Source organism: Bombus flavifrons, chromosome 1 (assembly GCF_040668555.2).
Source record: "Bombus flavifrons isolate JBK064 chromosome 1, iyBomFlav1_principal, whole genome shotgun sequence".
In the NCBI taxonomy this organism is placed as follows: Eukaryota; Metazoa; Arthropoda; class Insecta; order Hymenoptera; family Apidae; genus Bombus; species Bombus flavifrons.
Window position 1 is genome coordinate 21,369,620 of NC_138442.1, and position 12,129 is coordinate 21,381,748.

The 12,129-nt window shown below is 38.0% G+C and overlaps 1 protein-coding gene across 7 annotated transcripts in view; it reads left to right on the forward strand.

Moving 5' to 3' along the window:
* The window catches only part of LOC138181441 (uncharacterized), a 208,517-nt gene that overhangs the window by 88,541 nt on the left and 107,847 nt on the right, over positions 1 to 12,129 (forward strand). For all 7 annotated transcript variants that reach the window (XM_069116228.1, XM_069116264.1, XM_069116235.1 and 4 more), the window contains one exon: positions 4,014 to 4,104. In XM_069116228.1, the coding sequence (XP_068972329.1) occupies positions 4,014 to 4,104 (91 nt within the window). The remainder of the gene's footprint in view (positions 1 to 4,013; positions 4,105 to 12,129) is intronic.

Below are 12,129 nucleotides of genomic sequence, written 5' to 3' on the forward strand. Positions count from 1 at the left end.
CCATTCAAGCAGAAACAATTCTTACCACGTCTGAACAAATTCTTAAACACGTATACGATACACCGGTAGATACGCAAAGAGAAAAAGATGCTTTTTGTTCAACGTTTACATGCAAATGGTCGACCGGGCTGTCGCAAATATTTATACAAATAGCTGGCGATCGGGCAGCTACCGGATAAGGACGACAGTTTGTACTCGACGATTCTCAAAGGAACCGCGCACGTAAATATCGCAGATGATCACGAACGGAGAATTTAGCGGTCGCACGACTCAATCGTAGGACGATGGAAAGACGCGCTGTTGGCTCGGCTGTCTCGAGCTCGGATTCGCGACCAAAGTGCCCGCCGTTCGAGTCCTGGTCGATTCTTGGCCAGCATCTCTGCGACTCGATTTATTCCTAGTTGTATCGTGCTTATGTCAGCGTATTATTACCGATTCGGAATCTACTTAAAATCGTGGGTACTTTGCGTTTAGCTGTTCGCAAACTCATCGTACACGTACTGAGACGTTGAAGTAACAGCGTTTCGATGTTGATAATCAAACGATTATTTATGCAAGTTCATATTCTCATGGAGATGATTAAGAGAATGGAGCTTATATGTAGGTAAAAAATTGTTTCACGTATTAAATAGTGTTACAGCAAATACTGTACTTTGCACGCTTCGTATATTTTTCTATATTACGTGCTTTCTTACGTATTTTTTCATCTCCACATTTTTCATAAACATGTACAAGTCTACCGATAACAGAGCTCCTTGTACTTTAGAGTACCTGGAATTAATCTCTTGTACACGTATATGTGTATGGAAAACAACACTTTGTCAACAGTCTCGGAGCACTAGAATTTCTAGCAAAAATGAGAATATGCGAAACTTAGAATATTAGAAGCTCTATACACGAGAACATGTTTTGACACAGCGTCGTTGTAACACAAAAGGTAGTCACTAATAACCCTAGCGATTGACGAAGCTTGAGATAATAAAACAACGTAAAAGTTGCATTTAACAACGTAACAGCATCGTCGATGAGGGGATAAGCGAGATATTACGGAATATCTGTAATTGTAAGGAGAACGATACGTGATCCTATGAAATATCTATATACCTATACACGGATATATTTCTTTGAGGATTTCGAAACGCGATCAGGATGGTAGAAAATGTTTTGTTCGGCGCCAGGCCGAGTTCTACGTATACAACGTTCGAGACCTTTGCGCCCCAAGACCTTTTCCCATGAATACGATCGGCGGCGCAAAGTAGAAACTTCCATCCGCGCGACGACGGCTCTTTATCCGCGAAATTAACGAGATTCTGGCAAGCGTTGGTCCGCTTCCGCGATTTCGCGAAACGTTGCCGTTCAGCGAACGATTTTGGCCTGAACAGCGTGCTAAACTGTTATCGGTGTTGTGTAATCGGTGGAGTTCCACCTTTATGCAGATTTGCTTGGGTAGCGTACGATGTGGATTGGGTTAAAGTTGCAGGTGATTTTGGTTAACTACACAGTGATTTTCTGACATTTCTTTATTATTTCTAGCTTAGCTAATTTTGTTCAACGATAAAGAAAGACTGTTTTAATGGCAAATATTTATCTTATTTACCATAATTGGTAATTGGTTAATGAATCTACCTTGCTTGTATGTTATAATTTAGACCTTAATGGATAAGTACAATTACGATCACGGTTCAATTTCAGTCTTAAAATACCTGTGAAAAATAAATGATACGATACGTATGCTTTTGAACGTTAATGTAAATCAAACTGTTACGTCGGGCGACACTCTACCTAGACCAGACCACACATCGCGGGCAAGATGGGAACCAGATGTTCATGAACCGGATCCTTCAGACCGAACAAACATCTCTTTACCGAATCGTTTCTAAAGCTTATTGTTTACTACGGGAAGACACGGGAAAGTTAGTTTTTCTCGCGTATGACACTTCCCACTAGCAACTTTCTATCGAGGGCGGCTAAGACCCTTCCTAGTCCACCAACCTTCTTTTATCCAATCAGAAGCAATGTCTACTGCCCTCACTTTTCTAACCAAAATTATCATCAACGAATCCGATGGTCCCTTGCGTTACACACACCCATCGCTAGCTTTCCTCCGACACAGCATCGTCACTTTAAGTTACTTATTCTTTATCGTTAGAATAGTCGACATGTCATTATCGGGTTTCTATCCTTAAATCAATCACCTACTTAACTTGTACATACCTTATTACTTGTACATAACATATAACCTTGTTAACTTGTACTTAACTTTACAAAATTGTTGGAATAAACATTAATTTATACCTGTTAATTCAATGTAACTTCAATTGAACCAGCCCTATTATCGTAACGGAAATCAGGGGATCGATCATTTCGTGGCGTCGCATGCTTTCTCGCGAATGGTCGAGACACAAACAGAACAGAGGATGAAAAAGAACTCTTCGCTTTCTAAAACCTCTCGATAGTAAATTAGAATAAAGCATCACGGAAAGCCTAAACCCTGGAAACTCGGAGCTGTCCAAAAGTTCTCCGAACGATGTAAACTTTCGAATCTCCGACAAACGGAGCATTGTAATCCGACGCATGTAAACGTTTCTGCCATTCCGTTTGACAAGGGTCTAGACTCTAGAGTCTCTAGGTTCTCGTGGTTTATGAATCCAGCTACGTAATTGTCCGCTGAGAATCTCGTTAATTAGTTTAAACGATCGAACTTGGTTGCAGAGATGGCACTCTGACGTTTTACGACTCGTACTCACGTACAATGTTGACTATTAACGAGATATCGACTAGCAGACGCAGATAGGTATGACAGGGTGCAGACTATGCGTTAATGAGCGGGCAATCGACGCCGACAATTGGCAGACAGGATCTCATCGTACCGGCTCGCTTTTGATTCGTGACAGGCTAGACTGCCACTGGGACCCCTTCGAACCGCACGACAGTTGTCAGTGACATGAAAGCATTACGGCGATCGATTACCGCACGGCAGCGCCGTCGATGATCTCCGTCCATTTCGTATACAGCCTGTTAATACTAACATCTGTTCGTGGCGATCTGATCGTCCAAAGTCAAATTGTAGGACCCTTTTGTTCTCGCAGTCGGGAGTTTACCAGTTTCACGACATCGTCGAGGTGTAGATAGTGGCAGCCGCGCGTGTGCCTCGCTATTGTTCCATTGTCGAAAGAGGTTCACGACCGACGTTATGACGAAATAGACTATGGCAGATTGCGAGAGATTGATCGTGGGTGATCGGGAAACCTGGCTGTGCCGTTTGATGCCACGTAGCTTTATCTTGTTTGGGAAGATTTTAATCTATTACGTTAACTAGAAAATATCGACTCGTTCGATACTCCATCGACAAACTGTTACACGTTGTAATTTTTTTTATTTAGCAATTATTTATTTCTTCGCGAATCAGATCGCATTTACGTTTCCAAGGACTAAAATCGAAGCTGTGTTACTCTTACTATCTTCCAATTCTGTGATTTTGAAAGTTTTTGGTCGGAGATTGAGTCGGGTAATATGTAGTTAAATTTAATCCGTAAATTACGTGGAAACCGACGCTTCAGTGGTACGAATCTCGTGAAGAACGTCGAATGTATGAGCGGCGTGTGTGGGATAAGAGAAAGCTGAGTGTTAAACCAGACTTTTCGCACTCGTTCCACTCTGTATGAATTTACAGTAATAAAATTTGTTCTTCGCGCGTTGGAAGTAGAAGCAGGTCAGCTATAGAAATTACTATAAAACGATCGTAAAATTTTACGAATAGTATACTTTTCGGTAGGAAATAAATTACTCGGTTCAAATTATTTATTAGTCGTATGTTCGGCTTACAATTCACCGCGTTACTTTTAATAATTCAAACTGATAAAATTTTAACAAGTATTTGCCATTCAGAAAGTTCGCCGAGCGTACACGTATTTTATCGCGTGAACAGTGAGACAATCGCATGGGCTGGAGAACTGTTGCGGTTTCTGAATGTTCTCAAACACATTATAATTAATTCATGCGTTACCTTGCAGGTCGAAATGAGAAGGTGTGGCTTCGTCGTGTGGTTGGTCCTCGCCTGCCTCACCAGCGACGCATTGCAACAGTACAGGGAAAAGAACATCAGTGAGTGATATCATTCATTACTTCGTTTAATTAACACGTTGGAAATCGCCTACGTTCGCATTTACGTCCTCAAATTGTCTGTCCAAAAAGCTGTCAGGGCGATAAGTGATAAAACACGATACAAAAGGTGCAGAAAATGAAATAAAACAGTAAATAATTCATGAACAAGATTATCGAGACGTTTAACACTCCACGATATGTACATACAAAATGCAAATTGAAAGTGACAAAACCTTTAGAAGACTTTCATGATAATGGTGTACACGTGAAGCATATGTTTATGTTTTTATACTATAAATAAATTTATATAAATGTTATTCATCGTCATATAACATCGAACGTAATAAATATGCAATGACCAATGGACGTGTTAAAATCGGCTGCTAGTGATCGTGTCATAACAAATTTTTTTAACGGTTACCTGCACGATAGAAATAAAAGAATTACGCAGTGTAGATTACGAAGCAGTACGGTTTAAAGCAAACTCGGAGACAAAATCCATGTACAGTGTCTATGAAAAGTATTGGACCCATCCTTTCTATTAACAAACCTACTTCTTTTTTATCGATTTCTATATTTTATTCTCATAGTATTCGATTTTTCTAGTTGTACGAGAGTACTGCTAAATGATACATCGTTTGATATCGATATGCGATATACTTGCATCTAATTAATCGTTTAATTCCCAGGGGTCATTGAAAAAACAGGGTCGAAAAATCCCGAACAGCGAGATAGCGCTTGTCTTAATCGATTGCGAAGAGAAACAAGCGACGCAATAGCGCTCGTTATATTTGTTAATTTATGAAATGCACCTGTATTATTATATATGCGTACCATTAGTTTATAAATATTTCAAGTTTCGTTGGATAAAAATTATTCAGAAGACAACAATGAAATACAAAATACCGTCAGTCGTTCGTAGCGTTCAAACGTACCGAGACTTTTCCACGCAAAATCTAAACGGCGCGATCGCGTTGCTTGGGACTCGAACGGTTAATTAAGATATAAATGTCGTAATAAGTACGACAGTATAGAAATATCTTTTGTCGTTATTTCTGTATTCAGAGGTGGGATCGCATATTCTTTGGATAAATCCATCGCGCCGTTCTGAGCCGAAAAATCTTTATCGCACTTTCTTACATGGACTGGGGATAAAAGCAAAAGAATATCTTAAACCTATCGGTTAAATCTATCGATTGTATCTAAAACTACCTTCTAGTTACTATTTATTGTAACTAGCGCATCTGCATATGGATGGCGAGCGCGAACTCACGTTGTCATTTTCAACATTTTTTTTATAGTCACTGTATATATAACAGAAGGAAGAATTCGTATTTCCGAGGAATAATTCGTTTCGAAGCGCTTCAATTCTGGTCATGGGCGGCTCCACGACATTACGAAAGATGCAGAGTCTTGCCGTTTTCTACCGCTAGGTCGGTGAAACGATTCTCCACGGGATTAAATCCCTGGCGACGACACGAAGTTAATTAGAACCACGTGTCTTTCCGCCAATAAGAATTACAACATTCCCTGTGTGTCGTCTCTCGTGTGCTCTCGTCGAGGGAAGCTTCTTACGGTCGAGTCGTTGCGCAAAATTAGGTTAGATCGGGATCGGCGAATTCAATTCTTAATCTCGTTAGTCAGCGTCGTTCTCAATCTTTCGTTCCTCGTGCAATCGCTTCTCGCGAATCAGTTTGTCCCTACCACGTTCATCTGGATATTGATAAAGTTTCCTAATTAAAATTTTTATTTGGTACCGCAAGACTTTCGAAAGTTATATCTCGTCCTGCCAATTATTCATCGTTCATATGTAACTGATGTGTTTTTTAACGAACCGCGAGGTGCAAGTATCTTAGAAATGGTTGAAATTTTGCAAAAGTATTGGCCATGAGATAAAAGGGAATTGAAAATTTTTTAGTTTTTTAGGGAAAGGGAAAGTGTTCTTTAACGAACCGCGAGATGCAAGTATCTTAGAAAAGATAGAAATTTTGCAAAAGTATTAGCCACGAGATAAAAGGGAATTGTTTTTTAAGGAAAGGGAAAGTGTCTTTTAACGAACCGCGAGATGCAAGTATCTTAGAAAAGATTGGAATTTTGCAACAGTATTAGCCAAGAGACAAAAGGGATTTGTTTGAGGTATCTATTTACCTGTGCATTTCACAACACGAATATTTCGAAAATTCCAATATATTTTCTAGAATATTCTAAAGTCGTACCTTGCTAATATTATTCGACAAGAAAGGATGATGGTATCATGGCGAACCATAATAATTTACGTCGATGATTAATCTTAATTTCCGATCTATATTATACGGGATAGAAGAGATCGATAATTTGTATCGTGTAAAATATAAAATACAAAGTAGAATCGAATATTTTGAAATTAAAATAAATTGAAATTAAAAATACTGCAATGTTGAGCAGCTAAAGCCAAATTAGTTTAGTTACCTACGATCCAACGATACCAATTAAAGATAAAAAATTCTCTCCAACGTAACAACTACAAGCATACAAAATACCATTAACGCTCATCATAGCGATGAAAAAATCTGTAGAAATAGCTCCGATATCATATTTCTTTTTCTGAAACATATTCCCTTGCGCTATTAAAACCAGCCGAAAAAAGGTCAAAAAGGGAAGATACCACCATATCCACGTCGTGTATGGCATAACTATAAATCCGTTGGAACCGAACGTTCTGAAAAAAGCTCGTGAAAATCACCGCGGCTCTATAGCACGTACGTTCATGCTTGCCAATCACAATGCATCGCCACAAAGTTATCCTTTCTCGACTGCTCGACCAAGGTATATAAATGAATTTACAACCGTCGTATGATCGAATGGCCGACGAACAGAGTTTCGCTATGAAATTTTCGTGTGTCGATAGTCCGCGATAAGACCTCGATACAGCGTACGTTACATTCGGATGTACATTACGGTTCAAAAGTATATGCGTGTACACTCGTTTTTCTCCGAAGGAGTATCATTTAGTTAGAAAATTGGGAAAAGGAAGACCGACGAGCGCTCTTTTATCTTTTAGCAGCGCCATCGTAGAACGTTATGGCAGGTTGAAATTTATCTCTAAAACTCGGTATGTGCAGGGGAAAAATTGATATTTGCGAGAATTAAGAAACCATTTAAATAATCAGCTACCATTTCGACGAATAATTCACGTTTCATATGACACATACGTACATACGTAACGTTAACGCTCTACGAGAAATATCGCTTTAGATCGTTAGCTTGCCATTTAATTTACATATATTAGCAAGTTTCGTGTATCGTTGATATCAAATCAGTCAAAGCTTTCACATACTTATGAACGAGTATGTACTAATACATGAATGCGTATGTGGAGAAAGAGGGAGAGAGGGAGGAGAGGCACATATGGGACGTGGCACGAACGAGATTCTCTATCCGCTCGATAAACTCGACGCATCGAAATCAAGGGGTGAAGAGGGAGCTTTGGAATTCACTCGGCGGAACTCAAAAGCTCGACGAATACCCGGTGATATTGGGAGCAGATTGGAAGCCAAGAATCCGCCACGAGATTGAAAAGTTCACTCCCGATTCCCATGGCGGCTTTTACCGCGGACAAGACGGTCGGATAGTAAAAAGGGCAAATTAAGCGCGCCCACGTAAGCGGAAAAACCAGCCCGTCGCCCTCAAAGCGAGTCTCTATTTTTCCCTCCCTTTTTACTCCCTCTGTTCTCCTATCGTCTATTTTTGACACTCTTTTTCAACTTTTAAAATATCGAGCCGGGATGACAGCCGGTCGACGCTAGGCACCGCGATAGATTATCCTCTTCGATCCGTGCCGGGTAGAACGTTAAATTAGAAAAGGGTCAACATTTATTCAGAACGTGGAAATCTATCGTTTCGATGGAAATTTTTCGAGATGCGAAAGAAGAGAATAATGTGGATTTGGTTTTTGAAAATGACGGAATTGCGGACTAATTATTGCTTACATATCCCTTGCTTATTCGATAAATGCGAACTATGCAGCAGCGTGTCCTGCATATCCTCGTACTATTTAGGGACGATAGAAATTATTTTGTGTCCGAATGTGTAGAAATTTCATCTGTTTTCTTATTTAAAAATTTCTCTTTTCCTGGCATTGGGTTTTTATTATTGTGCTTGCTCGTCACCAAGGGACAATTAGGAAAATTATTATATCACGTTATTATGTAATTTTATACGAAGTCATAATTTTTCTTTTTCGTTTCAATCGTTGTTATAGTTGCAAGTCTTTGCGTTTCAGATTTTGAAGTTTAATACTAAGAACAAGCGAAAGAACGAGAAACTCTGGAACAGCGTCGAATCATTGGCAATGAAATATTAATCGTAATTATCGAAACTTAGCTGGGTTTTAATCGACCAAATAATCGGTCTAAGCTAAATTAAATTTCCTCTAAATTTCCTCTTATCAGCAAAATTCTCAAAAGTCTAACGTTATTTATTGGTGTATAAATTATAATCTAAATGTTATTTATTATTATTTACATATTATTATTGTATATTATTATTTCTAAAATAATTATCAAGGTATTAGCTAAAGAAAAGAAATCTTAACATCTTAAAATATCATCAGGTTCAAAGAACCAGACAGAATACAGCAACATATTTTCTTCTTCAAAGAAGGTATCGATCAAAGTGTAAACTTCTCAAGGAAATTCCTTTTCCGATATCAACTTTTTTTCCAGTCAAGCAGAACAAACTCATTTCGATCCGGAAAGAAGTATTTTCTCTCTAAATAATCTTCTAGAATTTGTTCCAAAGCCATATTATAGGTAATCAGAGGAAGAAGTAACAAAGTAGATTCAAAGTTGTTTCTTTTTAACCCTACTACGTCCTTTCCATCGTTTCCGATCTAATTACATTTTTCTAACATCAGAAATAATCGCAAATTTGTATGCATAGTTTCTCGCCTTGTGTTAAATATTTTATGAAATAATAAAAGATATATATTTATATTTTAGGTGTAATAATAAATTCGGAATAAAAAGATGGGGATTGAAATATAACAGTTCCAGATACAGTTAACCATCGTCGATTCGTTTCATGAAAATGGTTGACTTAATTGATATTTCATAGACGAGAGTCGAAAATGTTTCCAATCGAAATACAATTTTGTTGGACAAACCAACAAGAACGATCCTCCGGAGGATCGAGCTATTTATTTACATAGCGATGCGACCACATAATCCTTCTATTGAAATGAAAATCCCTGCTGATGCGTTCGATGTCTTTTGTGGCCTGGCCAGACATGGAATAATCGTATTACTTTTACTGTTTAATGCCGCGTTATTTTGTTTGTTAAACGACCAATAACATTATCAGTCGCTTTGCGGAATCGTTGCGTAAAAAAAGATTGATATTCTATAGGAGATCTGGTTATCTTTGATCTTCTAAAATAATTTTCGATATATGAAGTTATATTTATATAATTTGGTCAAAGTTTTGTTCGTCGTGTTTGAAATTGATTCGATATCGATTAAAAGTAGACTATAGCTTAACAGCTAAAATAGCTTTAAATTATTCCTTTTTCTTCGATAGAAACACCTATCTTTATTTTAATTAATTATTTTATTTTGCTCATTTTTCTAAGTTCGTCTATCGAAACATACAAAAATATAAAGTAAAAAATGACATCAGGAGTTATTATTGATTATGAGAGTCCAGTAGTGAAATTCGAAATAATTAAGACGACGCAACATATGCGTCACTTTTTGCAGTAATCAGAGACGCGTCTCTGCGATTACTCGCATGAATTTGTAATATTCGTGTTTCTGGCACTTATACGCCGTCGTTTTGATGCTTGGAATTCTAATTAAAGAAATTTGCAAATTTCCTGCATACGACGTGAAAGTGGAGCATCGAGGAATTTTGCATTTATGAAATGCATACGCGTGTAGCTACTGAACCTAATCGAAGCATAATTGCGAGTGTCCCTTCATCGGTTTTCCTTTTGCATATTTTATGCGATCCATCGGGGGACACGTACGGTTTCGTTCACGTTAAAGAAGGTTTTATGCGGTATGGTTTCTGTCGTGGATAATCGAAATTACGGCCATTAAGGTAATTTGCCATAAGGTCCATGAAATTTTATTACCCGCTGACAGAAATAATAAAACGATGACCCGTACGATCCGTAAAATATTTTAATAGGCGCCGTTAAAGTCATAATTCGAACAAAGGAACCAAATTTTATTTAGTTCCATGTATCACCATATTTAGATCCTACGCCTACGTACAAACAATAAACGGTAAATATTAGAAATATCATCGAACCAACAACATTACATTTTTCTTTTTGTTCTTGGTAAATTATTTCCTACGCCTACGTACAAACAATAAACGGTAAATATTAGAAATATCGTCGAACCAACAACGTTATATTTTTCTTTTTGTTCTTGGTAAATTATTTATTCGTTCCAATAAATTTTATACGATGAAAAAAAGAAAGTTCAGTAACGTTAGCTGTGCATCAAATCGTAACGAAAGAATTTCTGAGAGTTTCACAGTCGAAGAAACTCGTAAAAATATCTTGAAACTTGTTTTCCTTGAAATTGTTCCGGTTGCAGCCGTAGTGGATGGGTCACGCACTTTTGTGAAATTCAATTCCCGAAAAAGATTTAGGCTGTCGTTTTAACTCGTAAGTATTTGTCACTCTGCATGCTGGTGAAATCCCATAAACGTTCCGTAAACGGGTTTCATCGAGACTTGGCGCCACTGCGAACGCATCTCTGACTACGTTCTCTTTTAAGTCCAACGAGAAATTCTTCTCGACCTTAAATCGCGTTTCGCTGGCGCGAGGAGAAAGCTATGAATGGTAATTCATGGCAGTTCGCGGGAAAATGCGTTATGAATACAGCCTGTTGGTATTTTCGAGATATTTCTGGCTATCGTAAAAATATAATTTTACGTAGATATAGAAGATATTATTTTAATTTATTATATGATTATATGTCCTTAATAAAAATTATATTAGATTTTTAACATCGAATAGGTTGGGAACATGATCGACTTGGCTCGACGAAATTATTACGAAGACAAAGGAAGTATAAATATTAGGACATTGTAGGTTGCGTGATCAAGTAAAAGTAGCGGAGCAAACTTATATATTTTAATAAGTATATACCTCGGTTGACTTATCTATTTATGATTATCGTGCGAAAATAAACAGGCTTCAAACAAAATTATGCAAACGTATATCTGTCTATAGCAGTATATGCGTCTTAGAACGTTTCTATACGAAGATGCCTCGCGTAGTTGTTTTGCCACAGAGGATTAACACTGCACGACGCACATAATGTAATAAACAAACTCTGGACGAAGCAATTTCGCTGCTACGTGCAACCTACAACTTGCGACAAATTCAAACCTTTCGATATCCCCCTCGACCAGTATAAATAGACGACCATGTCCTCCAGACACAGTCAGTCGCGCGAGTCAATATCAGTGAGTCAGTTAGTCAGTCGGATAAGTATAACGAATCTGTCTGACGAATCAGCATAACAATCAGTATCAGTACCGCAGTATCGCGCAATCTTATAACGAGTATCATCAAGCGAGCAACGCTTGCGATTAACTTTGTATTCTACGTTTCATAATATCTGTAAATATAGTTAATCGAATTAACTCGTCTCCTTATTGCTTTAAGCAACAACACGTCTCACCGTCCACCACGTGTCTAACCTATACATAACGACGAATATTAGTTCTTTTTCTATTTATTTTACTTGTATTTAAATTATTTATATTTACGTTTATCTTAACGATACATAATAATCTTAAGTTTAGATAGATGTTTCGGCTATTTTCGATATCATACGAGGTAACGCAGTTGTTGCTACAGTTGCGAGATTTGTGTAGTTCGACGTAGGAGATTTCCGACACGTGGCGTACGATATAAATGCTTGCAGGCTCGTGTAATCCGATGTAGATAACTTCAGTTCTATCTAGACTGCTCAAAATCCGATAACCGCGTGGAAACCCAAGAAACCCTGAAACCTCAAGATCGTA